Source organism: Phalacrocorax aristotelis, chromosome 28 (assembly GCF_949628215.1).
Source record: "Phalacrocorax aristotelis chromosome 28, bGulAri2.1, whole genome shotgun sequence".
Taxonomy (NCBI): Eukaryota; Metazoa; Chordata; class Aves; order Suliformes; family Phalacrocoracidae; genus Phalacrocorax; species Phalacrocorax aristotelis.
In genome coordinates, this window is record NC_134303.1 from 1554509 (window position 1) to 1574146 (window position 19638).

General features: G+C 54.1%; 1 protein-coding gene across 5 annotated transcripts in view; it reads left to right on the forward strand.

Annotated features, from left to right (window-relative positions):
* The window catches only part of BRD4 (bromodomain containing 4), an 85991-nt gene that overhangs the window by 34612 nt on the left and 31741 nt on the right, over window positions 1-19638 (forward strand). For all 5 annotated transcript variants that reach the window (XR_012657539.1, XM_075076039.1, XM_075076035.1 and 2 more), the window contains exons 4-9: window positions 758-1076; window positions 3838-3975; window positions 6466-6601; window positions 13318-13601; window positions 14150-14509; window positions 16781-16909. Coding sequence is in view for 4 of the 5 variants with exons in the window: in XM_075076039.1 (XP_074932140.1) it covers window positions 758-1076; window positions 3838-3975; window positions 6466-6601; window positions 13318-13601; window positions 14150-14509; window positions 16781-16909 (1366 nt within the window). In the remaining variant the exon portion in view is untranslated. The remainder of the gene's footprint in view (window positions 1-757; window positions 1077-3837; window positions 3976-6465; window positions 6602-13317; window positions 13602-14149; window positions 14510-16780; window positions 16910-19638) is intronic.

A 19638-nucleotide genomic window follows, 5' to 3' on the forward strand; every position in this document is an offset into this window, starting at 1 on the left:
CTACTGAAACTTACTATCTACCTAAAGATTATCTACCTAAATTAAATACCTAAAGATTATCTACTTAAATTAACGACATAAAGTTATTATCTGCCTAAATTACCTACCAAAAGGGGAGAGCCTGAATTAAATTTGAGTCTGTCCACTGCACGGTTCAGCTGAAGCATCCCACGGAAGCTCAACGTTCACCTAAAAGACAGATTTTGGCATTAAATGGGGGTGAGCTGACCCACGGTGGGGTGGGGACGACCGAGAAGCCGAAAGGAGATAACTGTGTCGCCCAGCACGCCTTTAGCCAGAGCTAAAAGTTGGCCAACACCAGCTTAACTTCCCTTCCCGGTGTTGGCGAACCGAGCCTTGGAGCTGAAGCTGGTACCTGCCGAGAGCGAGCAGGGTTTTGCGCGTTAGAGCCTCGTTTGCGAGGCAACGAAGGCTCTTTATGGAGACGCTTGGAGTCCTCCTTGACCAGATTAGGCAAGAACAGGGATAAAGCTCCCGCTCGCTAAGGAGCGGAGAGGCAACGCCGACGGCTGGCGTGGAAGAGACGGCAAATTGCCTCAAAATACCCATTGTCGCCCCGGGATACAGAATGCTGACGTCATTCGCTGGGACGACACCACGCTGTCACTAAGCAAGCGGGGGGCAAGGTCTAGTTGCCCGAGCTAGGCTGGCAGAGGTCCGCTGGTTTAATTTTAAGCAGCGTCTTGTACCAAAAGCCTAGGGTTGAAGTGACCTCGTCTCCCTTCTTGTTTTGCAGGGTGACCGGTGAAGAATGCAATGGGATCAATAGCATGTCGGCGGAGAGCGGCCCTGGAACGAGACTGAGAAATTTGCCGGTAATGGGGGATGGACTAGAAACCACCCAAATGTCTACGACGCAGTCACAGGCTCAACCCCAACAAGGCGTTGCTGTAGGCGTTAATCCCCCTCCGCCGGAGACCTCCAACCCCAACAAACCCAAGCGACAGACCAACCAGCTGCAGTATCTGCTCAAGGTGGTGCTGAAGACGTTATGGAAGCACCAGTTTGCGTGGCCTTTCCAGCAGCCCGTGGACGCCGTCAAGCTGAACCTCCCTGTAAGTAAAGGTCGAGAGACCAGGCGATGGTTCTCGGGGGAAGGAGTTGAGACCGTTGGGGTCTGGCGCCTGCATCCGACCGTCTCCTGAAGTCACAGAATCCAGCTTTAATGGTTGGACTTGGATGTTGCAACGGTTGGACTTGGTCTTCAGGGTCTTTTCCAACCTAAACAATAGTATGATTTTTATGATCTATCAGAAAATAGACACACGAGGAGGAATCTCCACTGGCTCAGCTGCTGCTTTGCCCTTTGCCACCCTCCTTGTTCCGCTGGGACACAGAGGAAAGAGTAGGAATGATATTTCAGGAGTCAGGGAGGGTGAGGCTTCAGTCCTCTGTTCCCCAGCCGAGCACCGAAAATTATTAAGCATCAAAGATTATGAAGCGAATCACCTGTCGACTCAGGTTCTGCTTTATGGCTCCCCACAGCCCAGCACATTTTTCTGTACCTCGCTTCAACCCTTCCTTGAGCTCCGCTGCTTTATCAGCAGAGTCTTTTTTTGAGATGAAAAGACTCGGAGCCTTTCATGGAGCTTCCGAGTACAGAAATGGCCCCTGTGCTTCCCGTGCATTACAGCGCCGTCGGTAAAACAGGAGTCATATTGTGAGGGACCCCGATTTTAAGTTAATTTGCAGTAAATTGAGGGGATCGAGTGCACCCTCAGTAACTTTGCAGGTGACACCAAATTGGGCGGGAGTGTCGATCTGCTGGAGGGCAGGAAGGCTCTGCAGAGGGACCTGGCCAGGCTGGATCGATGGGCTGAGGCCAATTGTGTGAGGTTTAACAAGGCCAAGTGCTGGGTCCTGCCCTTGGGTCACCCCAACCCCAGGCAGCGCCCCAGGCCTGGGGCAGAGGGGCTGGGAAGTGCCCGGCGGAGAAGGCCCTGGGGGTGCTGGCTGAGAGCCGGCTGGGCATGAGCCAGCAGTGCCCGGGTGGCCAAGGAGGCCATCAGCCGCCGGGCTTGTGTCAGCACTGGGGTGGCCAGCAGGAGCCGGGCAGGGATGGGGCCCCTGTGCTCGGCCCTGGGGAGGCCCCACCTCGAATGCTGGGCTCAGGTTTGGGCCCCTCGGGACAAGAAGGGCCTGGAGGGGCTGGAGCGTGTCCAGAGAAGGGCAGCGGAGCTGGGGCAGGGTCTGGAGCACAAGTGTGCTGGGGGGCGGCTGGGGGAGCTGGGGGGGTTTAGCCTGGAGAGGAGGGGGCTGAGGGGAGCCCTTCTCGCTCTCTGCAGCCCCCTGAGAGGGGCTGGGGTGGGGGGGGGGTCGGTCTCTGCTCCCAAGGAATGAGTGATGGGACGAGGGGAAACGGCCTCGAGCTGCGTCAGGGCAGGTTTAGGTTGGGTGTGAGGGGAAATGTCTCCCCTGCCAGAGCGGTCAGGGAGTGGCACAGGCTGCCCCGAGAGGGGGGGGAGCCGCCATCCCTGGGGGGGTCAGACACCGCGCAGACGTGGCCCCTGGGGACGTGGTTTAGGCGACCTGGTAGTGTTGGGTTGGGGTTGGACTTGATGATCCTTGAGGTCTTTTCCAACCTTAAGGATTCTGTGATGCTGTGATTCAAGTAACAAGCAATAAGACAAGAGGAAACGGCCTCACGTTGTGCCAGGGGAGGTTGAAGTTGGATATTAGGAAAAATTTCTTCACCGAAAGGGTTGTCAAGCACTGGACCAGGCTGTCCAGGGAAGCGGTTCGGTCACCATCCCGGGAGGTGTTAAAAGACAGGTAGACGTGGTGCCTGGGGACACGTTTAGTGGTGGAGTTGGCAGGGTTGGGGTAATGGTAGGTCTTGATGATCTCAGAGGTCTTTTCCCACCCAAACGATGCTCTGATTCTAAATTGGCACGGAAGCCGCCTCCTGCTGCACGAGGGTCGCGTCGCCGCCCGCCGGTGCCGGGCCCAGCACATCACCGATGGAAAAGGGAACGGTGCAGCCCTTCCCATTGACCGCTCCCTGCCTCTACCCAAGCACCGTCCCCAGGAGGAGTTAGACTAAAACCCCAGCCGAAAATCGAAGCGTAATTTAGAGATGATTAATTACAGCGACACCTCCTCTCCTGCGCGTCTGGTCTGGACCCTTGCAGACCCCACCAGAAGCGGTTTATTCCCTTCCTCCCCTGATATCCTCTCCCTTGAGAGAGGCGTTTCTGCCCACACCCACTTTCCTTGTCTGCTTTACCTTTGAGATATAATAGCTCTACGTATATAATCTCTTCCCCAGGCTTTAGGCTATTTAATTTCTTTGTGGTAGGAGCAAGCTCCCTGTTGCATGTGGAGAGCGTCGGTTCTATGGCAACGGTGTTTCCAGCCCTTTTTTCCTCCCCCCTCTAAACATTACGCCTAAAAATAGAAACCACTTCTTTTGTATTAAGCCGGCTGCTTTTAAGGGGCTGTAGTAAATCTGATTTCCCCACGTCTCCTGTCGCTGTGTTTGACGTGTGACCTCCCTTGAGGGGTCCTTCATCACCCAGAGGATGTTCTTAGGAATTACTCAGCCCTGTTATCAACCAAAAACCCAGAACTGGGAAATTTTGGTGCCTCTGGGGGTAAATTACTCCTCTACCAAAGGTTTGTCCTTCAGTTTAATTAAAAATCCCAGCTGAGAAGCTGATGGGGGACTAAGTCTGGCAGTGAAGGATCTGCTGGGCTTGGGGGAATCTGACCCAGGTGGGTCCAGGGGTGGGATGGAGGAATCCCGGTCCGTAAACTCCGTGTAAACGCCTGAATTTTTAGTTCTCGCACTGACGTCTCCCCCTTTGCCCTTTGCAGGATTATTATAAGATAATTAAAACTCCGATGGATATGGGAACAATAAAGAAACGCTTGGAGAATAACTACTACTGGAACGCTCAAGAATGTATCCAGGATTTTAACACGATGTTTACAAACTGCTACATCTACAATAAGGTACGAAAAGTTCCCGAATCTGCCTTTTTCCGAGGCAAATCTTCCGCGTCCTCATCGGACAGGCGTGGAAATGCAGGCGTTGCTTTTTGAAACGGTCCTTAAAAGGCGCCACTGCTGAGATCAGCTGCTTTCGGGGAAAACAACCAGGATTAAACCGATGGGAGCTTAGGCACGTCTGTCTTCTGCCGAGAAGCAAGGCGCAGACAGGGCTGGCTTAGCAGCCTTCCCTCCTGGAAGAATTATTAGCAGCTATCTTCAGTCTAGACATTGTTTCTTTTCTTTCTGTTTTTTCTTAAAAGGAGTTTTTAAGATTTATCTTAGGGTCTGACTTGAGCAGAGCACGCACGTTACCAAACAAACACTCGAGAAGTAGGTCTGCGCTTCGTGTTTTCTCTGGCTTTGTTAAGAAACCGACTTCAGGCTGGTTTGAAACTCTGAAATCTGGTAGGGGAAAAAAAACAGGGATACACGGAGCAGAGCCTGACCCTGACCTCGTTGTAGAACATTCCCCTCCAGACAGTGGGAAACATCCTGAAAACCACTTCATAAACAGTTTCGCAACCGCCGGGGGTGCAGGGAAGAATATCCGGAGGGACGAGGAGCATCCCGGGGCATTTCCACAGGGGGTGGGTGGTGGCGGGACGTGGCCTGGGTCCCCCAAAACCTGGGGGCGACGGAGGAGCGTGGGGAGTTGGAGAAGGTTCTCAGAGGTTGGTGCCGGGCTGTACCGAGCGCAAGACGCTTGCTCTTCTCCTGAAGTAGTGAAAGGAGCACAAACAGGAACAAAGGGTTTGCTGCCGCCCTCGAAGTCAGCGAGACGTGGTCAGAGCCTCAGCCTTTCGGTTCCCGTTCGGTTTCTGCCCTCCTTGTTTCTCACGGGTCTTTTCTCTTCGCCCTCGTGTGCTTTGACCTTTTTTTTTCCCCCCTCCTCCTCTCAGGAATGTTGCACAAGATCTTTCTATTTCATTCCAAATAAATACTCATTGGCAGTTCTGGTCCTTCAAAACCATCTCCTTGGTCGTAGCCCTTTCTGGTTTGAGCCGGCGCGATGCCACTGGAACGAAGGTAGGCTCTTAAAGGCTTCAAATTACTCTTATTCACCTTAAAATCTTCTGCCATGTTCTCCTGCCATGGCGTCTTCCCACTACCAGCCTTCTCCAGGATTTCCCTGGCCCATCCTGATCTTCACTGGTCTCCTCTGGGCTGGAGGTCTCTTCCCAGCTAATCTCGTAGATTAGAAAAATCATCTAAGCTAAAGAAACATCTCTGTGGGCCTGCAGACCATCAGCCAGGCAGGTTTGCGCCGTCATCTGACGGGTAAGCGTGGGTTTAACCGCCCTCACGGCAACGGCGGAGCTGGAGCGGCCTTCTCTTGGCGTCACCGTGTCGTGACAGCGATGGCTCTTGGTTTATGGTCTTCACGTCAGTCCAGCCATCGATCTGGAGCCTTCTCTTGGCGTCACAATGTCGTGGCAGCGATGGCTGTTGGTTTATGGTCTTCATGTCGATCCAGCCATCGATCGAGAGCCTTCTCTTGGCGTCACCGTGTTGTGACAGCGATGGCTCTTGGTTTATGGTCTTCACGTCGATCCAGAGCCTTCTCTTGGCGTCACCGTGTCGTGACAGCGACGGCTGTTGGTTTATGGTCTTCACGTCAATCCAGCCATCGATCCGGACTCCTGTTCCATTCCTGCCTGCTCTTCCCTCTCTGCCAAATCCTATTACTGTCCACAAAAGAGCTTCAAACCGTCATACCTCATCTCTTCTCACCCCCACCGCTGCAGGGTGTCCCTGGGCAGGAGGTCTCAGCCTCTCTGCGTGTCCTCCTTTCTGTGTCCCTTGACCTTTGCAAACACAGGCTTCTCCTCCGGATCTGGAAGGACCGCTTAGTGCCATCCTCTCCTTCCACGCCGATTTAGCAATGCCTAAGGGTGCAGAACAGTCACCTTCCTCCTTAAAAACCTCCTCTTTTGGGGAGGAAATCTCCTTGCAAGCCTATATCGAGCTCTTTTTATCCCCCACCCTGATGCTCTATGGCGAGGCCTCTTCCACGAGACCCACCGAGTCGGGGATGACGCGCGGTGGAAGCGACTGGCTGCTATTAATCCAGATCTTTTTCCTCTTTTCCCCTCCTCCCTTCATTCGGAAGACAGCCTTTGCCACGTGCAGGTAACTCCTTGCATCAGTTTATTCTCCGATGCAGCCGCTTGGTGACGTCCCGGCCCGTCATCTGGTTTTGTCTATAAAATAGAAAGGGTTTAGGGTGAGGATTTATCTGCGTATCTGGTGCTTGGGATAGTATCCCTTATGCCTTTCAGCTGCTCCACGATGGAAATAACTGCACTAAGGAGAGGGAAAATACTAAATCCTCTCTCTGGAAGTATTTCCAGAGAGAAACGTCATATATGTTTTTATATAAAGGTGTGTATTTGCTTATACACTTTGCCTAATTTATCCTATCCTAATTTATCCTGTCTCTTCTTCCTCCAGCCAGGGGATGACATAGTCTTAATGGCAGAAGCTCTAGAAAAGCTTTTCCTGCAGAAAATCTCTGAAATGACCCAGGAGGAAACAGAAATCGTTATAGCCCAGACGAAAGGAAGAGGACGTGCGAGGAAGGAAGCAGGTACGAGGCTTATTCGCACGACATTTGCCGTTACGCCACGCTCAACTTCACACGGCGTCTTGACTGCAAACCCTGGACCTAGTTGCATCCTACATAAAGCGGGGGGGTTTAATTGGGGTGTTAATTAAACCCAGCCATCCTTCTGTGGCCGACGGGGCACTCGGTGCCTCGCTTTATTGCATAGAGCGTGTAAAATCGGGCGAGGAGGAGGGCGGCTGCCTCGGGCGCTTGCCTGTCGGCGCAAGGCTCTCTCCGGTGACAGGCAGGGCTTGGTGAGGCCTTAGAAGTCCCTCGTCTGTGGCCTCTGGGCTTCGTTTTTGGGGGTGGAGGAACGTTGGGGACAGGCTGTGCGGTAAATACAGACTGCTGAGGCACGTGTATTTAGAGCCACAAAGGTAAAAAGCTGCGAGCGATAGGAAAAGTGTTTCATTTCTGCTGTGGGGGAGCTGAGGTGATGAAATAACCCCTCGCAATGCCTCGAGGGTAAAGTACAGCAGTTAAAAAGCAGCACAAGCTCTGTTGTATCAGACCTTTTGGAGCTTCACAGCCGGTTTTCACGTCCTCCCGGCTGGACTTGGCGCTATAAAATAAAGCTGCGTCGTGTCAGAAGAGCAGCGGTGACGCCGGAGGAACTGGCGGCGCCGTGACGGCTACAGACCGACGGGGGAACCCTGGCACGGGGAGCGTCTGAAAACCGTCCCGAGCATCACGACCCACCGCTGGCCTCCCTAGAACTTCCTCAAGTTATGATTCCAACACCTCATTTATTAATTTTGCAATGATTGGGGATAAATAATGATGCTTGACGAGCTTACCGTCCTTCGAAAGGATGCGAATTCAAGACTAACTCGTTTTGTGCTCGGCTCTGAATCCCAGAAACCCTTTTTTTTCGGTGGCCGGACTGATAAATTTACCTTGTCTTAACTCTTTTTCGGGGCTGAAATACTAACCTGCGCACTTTAGGCTCTGCAAAAAGTTGAACAGCAGCATTTTGAACCCTATTTAAGGTTATGAATTAGTAAAATGATGTTTCATATTTGCATCTGTTGATACCTTAAGACTTTATGTTAATGATGTAGGCTTTTTTTTTTTTGAAGCTTCGCTCCCGGATTAGTGATTCACAGGATCAAAATGTACTATTTCACCCACTTAATCCAATCCTCTCTCTGCTATGTCGTATAAAAGCACAGTCCGACCACCCATTCATTTATTTACAGTCCGTCTCGCAGAAGAAAATCTCATGTAGAGTTAAAAAAACCCGCTCCGCTGGCGCTTCAGAGGAGGAGCAGCGTGCTAACTAGCTGCCAAGCTTGGTATTCTCCTGATACGTTTCTTGTCTGAACTCTGCAGCAGCGTCTCCTCTGTAAATAACGTTATATCCAAGGCTCCCCTATTTTTAAATCTGTGTTGTCCACGATAAGCCAGTTCTTTCGCTAAAAGGGATTTTTCCCAATCTCTTAGTCCTCTTCTATGAACCCTCTCCCATTTTTCACATCAATAACTGCGCACACCATAACTGGGCATAGATGCCACCGCTCTAGAGGGAAAACAGCCGCCTGACGCCCCTCTACCTACCTCGAGGATTTCATTAGCTCATTTCTTTGGGCTATCAACCGCTCCCCAGGCTCGCCGTTAGCTGCCGACGCCATCGGATCGTCCGTCAAAGGGCTGAGAACGTGCTGGCCGCTGCTCAGTCTCTCTGCTTTCAAGCTCCCCCATCTTAATTTTAAACATTTCGCATCTCGAACTTGCGGCGTTCTCGTTCTTTTAACCCAAACGCCGTGCGATGCCGAGGCAAAGGCCGCGTGCGGGAGCGTCACCGCGCTCGTGTCACCAAAAGAAAAGATGCTTTGACCGTATTTACGGCCCATGAGCCAGCATGAGCATCCCACAGCCCTTCTGGAACGGTGTCTCGGCCTCGGACTGGTCATGCTGGGATCCAAATAGGTTGTTTTCTGAGGTTTACTGGAAGATGGGCGGGAGGTGGCCAGGGATTTTGATAGTTGACACTCAAAGGGTTTGGGGACGAGTTGTCTGGGTGATAGAGAAGAAACGGGACTTTGGAGTTGCTGTAGAACATTCTCAGTAGCTCTTGGAAGAGAAAACGCTTCTGTAGTGCCATCGCCCAGACAGCGAGTGCAAACTGAAACCAGCAACCGACCCCAAATGCCCTGAGTCTTCCCTGATGTAGAATTGGAGAATCACGGAATCCTTAAGGTTGGAAAAGACCTCGAGGATCATCAAGTCCAACCCCAACCCAACACTACCAGGTCACCTAAACCATGTCCCCAAGGGCCACGTCTGCGCGGTGTCTGACCCCCCCAGGGATGGCGGCTCCCCCACCTCTCGGGGCAGCCTGTGCCACTCCCTGACCGCTCTGGCAGGGGAGACATTTCCCCTCACACCCAACCTAAACCTGCCCTGACGCAGCTCGAGGCCGTTTCCCCTCGTCCCATCGCTCGTTCCTTGGGAGCAGAGACCGACCCCCCCCCACCCCAGCCCCTCTCAGGGGGCTGCAGAGAGCGAGAAGGGCTCCCCGCAGCCCCCTCTTCTCCAGGCTAAACCCCCCCAGCCCCCTCAGCCGCCCCCCAGCACACTTGTGCTCCAGACCCTGCCCCAGCCCCGCTGCCCTTCTCTGGACACGCTCCAGCCCCTCAAGGCCCTTCTTGTCCCGAGGGGCCCAAACCTGAGCCCAGCATTCGAGGTGGGGCCTCCCCAGGGCCGAGCACAGGGGCCCCATCCCTGCCCGGCTCCTGCTGGCCACACCAGTGCTGACACAAGCCCAGGGGCTGGTGGCCTCCTTGGCCACCCGGGCACTGCTGGCTCATGCCCAGCCGGCTCTCAGCCAGCACCCCCAGGGCCTTCTCCGCCGGGCACTTCCCAGCCCCTCTGCCCCACGCCTGGGGCGCTGCCTGGGGTTGGTGTGACCCAAGGGCAGGACCCGGCCCTGGGCCTTGTTAAACCTCACACAATTGGCCTCAGCCCATCAATGCAGCCTGCCCAGGTTCCTCCGCAGAGCCTTCCTCCCCTCCAGCAGATCAACGCTCCCTCCCTGCTCATTGTCACCTGCACGTTTACTATTGACAAGTCCTCCTCCTTCTCCGCAGAGGGACTTTGTGCCATTTTCAGAACATCTGTTCATCAAAAACAAAGAAGAACAAAAAAAAGAAGGGTTGTAAAGCTGAACATTTCAAACTGCTTTAATTATTTTGGCTTTTATTTTCTTTCCCCTTCCCTCAGCAGTTTTTCGCCGTCCGCATCCCTCTCCGTCCCAGGGCTGTGCTCTGTCCCCGCGTGGCTCTAGTTTTCCTTCTCTCTGTGTCATCGTCCTTTTGGCTTTGTGAAATCCAGGCTTTGAAGCCCCAACAGAGCCGACTGGTGCTTTTTTCCTGCACGTGACCAAGTCGTGATTACTTGTAGCTGAGATTTTCTTTTTCAGTTGCTATTTTTTTTAGGCATTATCCCTGATACTCCCTTAGCACGTGCAGGGAGAAGCTCTCCTTGGTTAGAAAATTACTGGCCATCGCCTTTCTTAGCATCTCTTTGTAGGCGAAGCGCTGAAATCCCCCACAGAGATCTTTTTACCTACACAGCATAGAGAATAATAGAGTAGAATAATTTAATAACATAATAGAATAACTATATTTACTACATAGAATCTCTCTTCGGGGTCCTGCAAGATCGTTTTCTGCTAGTCTGCTACGCCTTCTGATAAATCACATTCTCCACCCAACTCAGCGTATAACAACAGGTTTGGGGTTAGATCATAAAAACCAGGTGTGATGCTGGCTTGAAAGCCTTGCTGCGACCCCCTCCCCAGATTTCTGGTAGAAATCTCAAGCTCCTATGTAGGGCTGGAGGTGAAGCACGTCGGCTTTGCCTGACTGATGGAGAACTGCTTCGTGGTCCCGGCAGGGCCCGCGGGATCCCAGCAGGATGCACAGAATTCTAGCGGGGCCACAAGATCCTGACAGGACCCACAGGATCCCAGCAGGTCGTACAAAATCCCAGGAGTCCCATAGGATCCCAGCGGGACCCACAGGATCCAGGCAGGGCCCACAGGATCCCAGTGGGACCTACAAGATCCAGGCATGGCCCATGGGATCCCAGCAGGACCTACAAGATCCCAGCAGGATCATGGAATCCCAGCAGAACCCACAAGATCCCAACAGGACCTACAGGATCCCAGCAGGGCCCACGGGATCCCGGCAGGGCTCACAGGATGCCAGCAGGGCCCATGGGATCCCAGCAGGACCTGCAAGATCCCAGCAGGATCATGGGATCCTAGCGGAACCCACAAGATCCCAACAGGACCTACAGGATCCCAGCAGGATCATGGAATCCCAGCAGAACCCACAAGATCCCAACAGGACCTACAGGATCCCAGCAGGGCCCACGGGATCCCGGCAGGGCTCACAGGATGCCAGCAGGGCCCATGGGATCCCAGCAGGACCTGCAAGATCCCAGCAGGATCATGGGATCCCAGCAGGATCCACAAGATCCCAGCAGGACCTGCAGGGCCCACGGGATCCCGGCAGGGCTCACAGGATGCCAGCAGGGCCCATGGGATCCCAGCAGGACCTGCAAGATCCCAGCAGGATCCACAAGATCCCAGCAGGACCTGCAGGGCCCACGGGATCCCGGCAGGGCTCACAGGATGCCAGCAGGACCTACTGGATGCCAGCAGACCCACAAGATCCCAGGAGGGCCCATAGCATGCCAGCAGGACCCACGGGATCCCACCTGATGCAGAGGCGTCAGCGCTCCGCCCTCATTCGGAAGGAGGGTGGGATGAGAAGCCGTCCGTCCGTCCGTCCCGCCGTCAGCCCGTTGCCAGCAGGCGCGGGCTCACTCGTCCCACTACGGCGCCTTTTCCCGGGGGATCGCGGTCCCCGCGGCTCCCGGGGACCGAGCGGGAGCGCGTCTGGCCGCGCGCCTCCGCCTCTCCCGAGCAGTCGGTTGCTGGGAGCGGGGGTCGTGGAGGAGGCGGCGGCGGCGGATCGCGGCACGCGGGAGGGCCCCCGCGTTGAAGGGGCGGTGAAATAGCAGCCAAAATGGAGCGGTGGGGCTTCTCCCCGCTCGGGGCGTAAAGGACAGTCCCCGTGTTTTAAAAAACACCGAGCTCTAAGATAGGAGCGGGGTTATCGCTACCGCGGTGCGTTTGGTATCTGAGGGAAGGCGCTCCTGTAACGCCTGCTCATCCCCCCGCACCTGGGGACTTCGGGATCGATCTCCCTTTGCTGACACCTCCGTCTCGAAGCTCTGCTGGCCGCGTGTCCCAGCGTCATCCAAGCATTGCAACGTTCCTCTTCCCCACGTGGAAAGTTTGGAAGCTTGGTGAGAGCTTTGCCCTGCAAAGCAGCGGCAGCTCCGGCGAGGAGGTGACTTCTCAGGACCACTGGAAGGTCCAAGATGGTTCCAACCTCTACGGCTGAAATCACCTAAGGAGGACCTTGTGCTCCAGCCGTCGGGAGAGATTTCCCCCGGACGGTGGCAGCTGCGATGACTTAAATCATCAAGAATTAAGAAACTCTTCTTGATAAGGGAGCACAAAATTGCTCCCGAAGGAGGAGCTGCCCAGTTTTGGCTCCAAAATGGTGATAGTCAAGAACTGCTGGCTAGGAAAAAAGGGTAGGCAGGGAGAGGTCCCTCTCTTGCTCTGCAGAGGGACTGGGGGGCTCCGGCCAGCAGCAAGTTGAACACGAGCCAACAGCGTGCCCTGGCAGCCCGGAGGCCCAGCCGTGCCCTGGGGGGCATCGAGCCCTGCGTTGCAGCCAGGCGAGGGGGGGGGATTGTCCCGCTCTGCCCCGCGCTGGGGCAGCCTCACCCCGAGCGCTGCGGGCAGGTTTGGGCGCCGCAGGGTGTAGGATATCAATGATATAAAGCATATAGAGAATATAAAGGGTATAAAGCGACTGGAGAGCGTCCAGAGGAGGGACACGGGGCTGGGGAAGGGTTTGGAGGGGAACCCGTACAAGGAGTGGCTGAAGTCCCTTGGTTTGTTCAGCCTGGAGAAGAGGAGGCTGAGGGCAGCCCTCCTGGCGGTCTGCTGCTTCCTCACAAGCGGAGGAGGAGGGGCAAGCGCTGATCTCTTCTCTCTGGTGACCAACGATAGGATCCAAGGGAATGGCAGGAAGATGTGCCAGGGGAGGGTTAGGCTGGATATTAGGAGACGGGTCTTCCCCCAGGGGATGGTGGAGCCCTGGAACAGGCTCCCCAGGGAGGCATCACAGCACCAAGCCTGGCGATATTGCAGAAGCACTTGAACAAGGCCCTCAGAGACACGGTGTGAATTTGGGGTGTCCTGGGCAGGGCCGGGAGCTGGGCTCGATGGTCCCTGCGGGTCCCTCCCGGCTCAGGGCGTTCCCTGGTTCTCTGCTTCTATGAAAAAAGGCGCTCATCCTCTTGCCCTGCCTGCAAGAAATCATGTGTGACGGGAGGGGGTCGAGAAGCGGACACGTTTGGCCTGATCTCGGTCTTTCTCTGGAGGGGTTTCGGCACAGTTAGGTCCTGAGCTGCTTCACCTAGCGAGCCGTAACAATAATCCTTGTGAGAGCGTTTGCCCCTGGCGGGTTGCTCAAGAGCGGGAACTGCAAGATACTATCTAGCGAGGAACGTTCTTTAGAAGGTGTTATTACGAAATGTTAATTGTTTTTCCCGTTAAAACAATTCAACTTGAAGAGAGAAACAACCTCTCCTTTCTTTTCTCTTGGCAGTGACATCCAAACCAGGATCATCCACGGTACCGAACGCAACCCAAGCATCGTCCCCGGCGCAGACGCAGGCGCCGCAGCAAAGCCTCCAGTCCGCGCAGACGACTCATTCCTTTCCTTCCGTCACCCCCGACCTCATCGTCCAGACCCCAGTAACGACGATGGTGCCTCCTCAACCTCCTGCGCCGCCTCCACCTGCTCCCCAGGTCCCCGCGCCGCCGGCCCCGGCTCCCCAGCCCATCCAGCCTCACCCGCCCGTTATCCCCACACCCGCCCAGCCCGTGAAGGTGAGTGATTCCTTAATTATCTTAACGCGATAGTTTAAATTATCTCCACGGCGTAGAGGTGGTCGAGTGGCCGCCCTTTGCTTTGCCGCTGGAGTCGCGTTGTAAGGCAAACGGCCGCAGTTCGGTCAAAAAAATTCATGGTTTGAGAAATACTGGGAGCCTACGGCGACCCTCTGTGATGCCAGTTAAAGTCAGACGTGATGGATTCCACCCAGGTTTGCGTGGAAGCTCCGTTCGTCCTCTTAAAACCTTCCTGATTTGAGCTTTACGTGACTCAGGAAGAAAATCTTGGCTTGCTGACGTGACTCATGCCGTTGACCTTTGTTGGTACGACGGAGATAATCCAGATGTTCTTCTGTAGAGCTCAGAACAGACCAACAATAGCTGAATATTTTTGGAAGGGGTTTCCAGTGCCCTTCTCGTAGCGTTGCCGTGAGGCCGGAGTCACGAGCGACGGCGAATCCGTGTCAACGCTACGAGAAACGCGACTCGGTCGAAGCCAAAAGTCTGATGCCAAAAGTAACATTGATTTATTTGCTCGGTTTTAGACAAAAAAAGGGGTGAAGAGGAAAGCAGACACCACGACACCAACGACCATCGACCCAATTCATGAATCGTCATCGCTTCCCACCGAACCCAAGTCCACCAAGCTGGGTCCGCGTCGGGAAAGCAGCCGCCCGGTGAAGCCTCCAAAGAAGGACGTCCCCGACTCTCAACAACACGTGGTAGAAAAGAGTAGCAAAATATCGGAGCAGTTAAAATACTGCAGCGGGATCATCAAAGAGATGTTCGCCAAGAAACACGCCGCCTACGCCTGGCCCTTCTACAAACCTGTGGATGTGGAAGCTCTGGGACTGCACGATTACTGCGATATCATTAAACATCCCATGGATCTGAGCACAATCAAAGTAAGCTCAGGTTTATAGGAGGGGGAGGTCGGGGGCTAAGCAGAAGAAAGAGCGTTTTCTCCCCTGGCGCGTGTGCACCGGGCATCTTCAGGCGCCTGCCAGATGTATTTTGGCCGTAGGTTTTTCTGGTACATTCGGTCTCTCTTATTCGCCTCTTGCTGTTATCCTGACATTTGGGAAAAACAAACAAGGCGGCATCTTTCCAGAAGGGCTCTTAGGAGACGCTCGCACGGGGCTTTTTATAGAAAATTTCCATTACTGTCTAAATCCGGGGTTTTTTTTTTTTTAGCCCAGGAGATGGCCTCAGAGAGCATAAATCACAGGAACCAAGGGGATTCAATTTAAACCAACCCCATTTTCGATCCTTTTTAAAATAAAGGCCCGTCTTTCAGAAGCTGTCCGCCTAAATCAGTCTTCTGTTAAGCACAAATAGTTCCCTCTAGTTTAAAATTGCTTCATTTTAAAGAGCGGCTGCAGATTCCATCCACGTTTCCCCTTGAAACATTAATTCAGGATTTGGAAGTCCTAACTTTTTAGCTAGGAAACCTTAATTCCTCATTTACAAGTCTTTAACTTCTTAGTTATCAAGCGTGAATTTATGATTTCGAAGCCTAACTCCAGCTAGGAAACCTTAATTCTTGATTTAGAAGCCTTAACTTTTTACCTACGGAAGAAACTCACGTGCAAGCAGTTTAAGCTCAGCTCTAACTCCTCCTTCGCCCAGTTTGGGCCTGAATTTTAAAACCAGAGGACTGAATTTTCCCTTCCCGCGTCCCACCCCTACACCAGGGCTGAAGCCAACGGGGATCACGGCCCTTCCTTCGTCGTGGTGTTTCGGACCCGTAGGATCTCGGTGGGCCAAACCTTGGAGACGCCAAATTAAATACTTGGCTTTGGCTTTCTCCGTTCTCCTCCGGACTGGCCGGCGATGAGCGTTAGGTCTTGCACGTCCGTAGCTGCCTGTACATCTCGTTGCCCAGCTCTCTGGCAGGGCAGCGTGTCTGAGGTCACCCTTGGCAGATGTTGCCGGGACAGCTGTTGAACGTTCTCCCTCTTCCAGTTGTCCAACTCGACCCCGCTTTCCCAGGGAGGGAGAAGGAGGCGTGAAGCTTCTCTTGGCTCAGCTGGTGTTGCCACAGCTGGAGGCAGCGCGGGGAGGGGGATGACGGGGTCATCTCAAGGCTGTCTCCACCCAGAGCAGTCCTCCCAGCTGGAAGGAAGGAGGGACAGGAGCAGGTCCTACAGTGGAGGTCCAAGCTCTAGAGACACCAGCTTGGTTCTGGAGGAAGGGTGGGTGGTTGAAAGCAGGTGAAATGGTTGAATCCCATCCCCTGCGTCAACAAAGTCATCTTAGAATCATTAAGGATGGAAGAAGACCTCTAGGATCGTCAAGTCCAACCGTCAACCCAGCGCTCCCTCTTCCATCGTTGGGTGAAGGACCATCCTGGTGTCCTCTGTCCCTCCACCCAGGCTACGCCGTTAAAACAACTCTCAAGATCTTCCTTTTAGGGGAACGATCCGAGCAAAGCCCACCGTGTTCTGCTAACGCACGATCCTGGGCGCGTGTGGAGGTTCCGCCCTTCTTGGTGCGGTCGGGTGGAGCTCCCGGCCTTCAACACCACCGTGATCTTCATCCAAACCCTCTGGCTGCCATCAGCCACGGAGGCGGCGAGGAGATGGCTTGGAGAGCCCGTAGTCCTTCTTGAACGTCATTGAGGATGCCTGTAGTTGGCTCTAATTTTTTATAAGCCAGCCACAACCCTTCGTTTGACGAAAGTTAGTCCTTTGTTTGACGAAAGTTAGTCCTTTGTTTGACGAAAATTAATCCTTCGTTTGACGAAAATTAATCCTTCTTTTGATAAAAATCAGTTCTTCGTTTGATGAAAATCAGTCCTTCGTTTGATGAAAATTAGTCCTTCGTTTGATGAAAATTAGTCCTTCGTTTGACCAAAATGAGCCCTTTGTTTGACCAAAATCGGTCCTTCTTTTTTTTGACCAAAATCAGCCCTTCCTTTGACCAAAATCAGCCCTTTTTTTTGACCAAAATCAGCCCTTCGTTTGACCAAATTCAGCCCTTCCTTTGACCAAAATCAGTCCTTCTTTTGACCAAAATTAGTCGTTCCAGCATAGGGAGAAAACGGATGCCTGAAATCCGTGGGCGCCGCGGGGCTGCGTTCATTCAATCTATCACTTTGTTGTATTTGCCCTGGTAACAGCGGAGAGTTTTTTCTTTGTTTTTTTTTATTTTCTTCTTCCCTCTCCTCTTCGTAGTCGAAACTGGAGAACCGGGAATACCGAGATGCTCAGGAATTTGCGGCGGACGTCCGATTGATGTTCTCCAATTGCTATAAGTACAACCCCGCTGATCACGAGGTGGTGGCCATGGCACGGAAGTTGCAGGTAAGGACGCGTTGTTGTTGCAGCTCGCTTTGCTTTTCGATGAACGCCGGCGTCTCTCGGGACTTTATTTTTCCCGCGTAAGGCCCACGTAGTCTTCAAATAACATTAAAAAAATGCCGGCGCGGTAGGTAACGGTTAAAAAAACCGACACTTTTTGCTGTGGAAACGATACAAGGACTGAGCTGACTCAGCCCAATTTGCTTCTTTAAACTCTTATTTTGTTTAATAGCGTCTTTTTCGTGTCCTCTTCTCTTTTTGATGAAGGAGTAGGAAGGAAAAGCGCGGCTCCAAAATGTCGCTTTCTCCCAAAAACACCTAGAAAGAAGATAAGCGACGGTGCTTGCGTGGTTGTGCTTTGTTAAGTCCCTCTTCCGTCACTCTTACGGGGAAGTTTTCTCCTCTCCGCTCGCTCCTGAAGGGTTTCTTAGTTAATGAATTAGCTGACAAAAGCCACACGCCTCGAGCGAAGTGCTCGGCCGCGCCCCCCCGCTCCATAAAATCACCTGGATTCCCTCGTTTCTGGGTAATTTGGAGCTGCTACGCGGGGTCGCTCGGCCGAAGCAGGGAACATCGCTTCGCTCCGAGCGGATCTGGGAGAGACGGAGCTTGCGCCGGAGCTGAAGGGGCTCGTGGCAGCCGCCGAGAACCAGTGCGAGGGGACAGGGTGCTCTTGCGTTCGAGTTTTTGACCCAAGCTTTTCAACATCTGTCATTAAAAACACTCGGGCGTTCCCCGTATCCCTGATTTCAGGCAGGTCGTTCGCTTAAATACTGATTTATCTCTTTTTTTTTTTTTTTTTTGCTTTGGAAGGATTGTGGGTTAGAATAGAACAGAATCAGGGAATGGTTTGGGCAGGAGGGGACCTCTAGAGGTCTCTAGTCCAACCCGCTGCAGTGAGCAGGGACATCTTCACCCAGATCACGCCCCTCACAGCCCCGTCCAACCTGGCCTTGAGTGTTCCCAGGGATGGGGCATCGACCACCTCTGGGCAACCCCTTCCAGCGCTTCACCACCCTCAGCGTAAACAATTTCCTCCTTGGATCCAGCCTAAATCCACCCTCCTTTAGTTTAAAACCATTCCAAACCATCACCCCTTGTCCTTTCACATCGGCCCTTGCTAAAGAGGTCGCCCCTGCCCTTCCTACAGCCCCCCTTTAAGCACTGAGAGGCTGCAATAAGGTCTCCCCGCAGCCTCCCCTTCTCCAGCTGCACAACCCCAGCTCTCCCAGCCCGGCCTCGCAGCAGAGGGGCTCCAGCCCTCAGAGCATTTCTGTGCCCCCTCTGGCCCCGCTCCAACAGCCCCGTGTCTGTCCTGTGCTGGGGACCCCAGAGCTGGCTGCGGCACTGCAGGGGGGTCTCACAGAGCGGGGCAGAGGGGCAGGACCCCCTCCCTCGCCCTGCTGCCCACACTGCTGGGGATGCAGCCCAGGGCACGGCTGGGGGTCTGGGCTGCGAGCGCACATGGCCGGCTCATGCCCAGCTTTTCATCCCCCAGCACCCCGAGTCCTTCTCCGCAGGGCTGCTCCCCATCCCCCCACCCCCAGCCTGCGTGGGTACCGGGGCTGCCCCGACCCAGGGGCAGGACCTTGCGCTTGCCCTAGTTGGACCTCAGGAGGCTCTCCCAGGCCCCCCTCTCCAGCTTGGCCAGGTCTCTCTGGGTGACACCCCGTCCTGCTGGCGCGTCACCTGCCCCCCTCAGCTGGTGCCTCCTCAGACGTGCCGAGGGTGCGCTCGATCCCGCTGTCTGTGTCATCGAGGGAGATGTTAAACGGTGCTGGAGCCAAGATGGAGCCCTGGGGGACGCCACTCGCCACCGGTCTCCATCTGGCCATCGGCCATTGACCACGACCCTCTGGGTGCCACCACCCAGCCGGTGCCTCGCCCACCGGACCGTCCCCCCAGCAAACCCGTGTCTCCCCCGTTCAGAGGGAAGGGCGCTGCGGGGGAGGTGTCTAAGCTTCAGTTGTCATTTTCTAAAGAAATAAGCTTTTCTGCCCTCGGTCTCTCCTTAATAACATCACCGTGTCACGCTCGATACCAACCGAGCAGCCGGGAGCTGCCCTGGAGTCCCCAAAGTCCGCGTGGAGCCGCGTGTCGGATGCCGGGAAGACGCCTCAAGCGCGGCGAGGAGGGAGACGCGGGATGGGCTCGGCGGGATGCGAGCCGTCCGCGAGGACGCGGGAAGCAAATCCGTCAGGGGAGAGGGCTCGTCCGCGTAGGAAGCGCGACTCCGGCAGAGCCGCGGGGCGGCGGAGCTCTCGCCGTGTGAAAGGAGAAGAAAATCGGCATGGTTTGCTTTGACCGTCAGAAAACGGGTCGGGAAGGGATGAGAGTTACACTGGAAGGCACCGGAGTGATGGGGAAAAAGTATTAGGTTGAGGGGAAAGCTGTTAAACTGGGGGAAAATCTGCTAAGTTGCAGGATATTGGACTCAAGAAACAACCAAAAAAAATGGAGAAATTGGGTATTAGTAGCTTGGCTGGGTTTTGCTAACTGGAAACCTCGTGTAAAAGCCTCCGTGTTTTGAGTTTCCCCCTCTGCTGAAGTCAAAGGAGCTTTGAGGAAAACACCGGTATGAATTTAGTAGAATTCAGCATCTTATTCATGATTTTTTCTCGATTTTATGGTACGTAGATGCCTGGAAAACACAACGCTCGCCCTCCGGCTGCTCTTTTCTTCTTGTTTTGCTCAACAAAGAACTTCGCGGCCTCTTCAAGTGACGTCTCGGA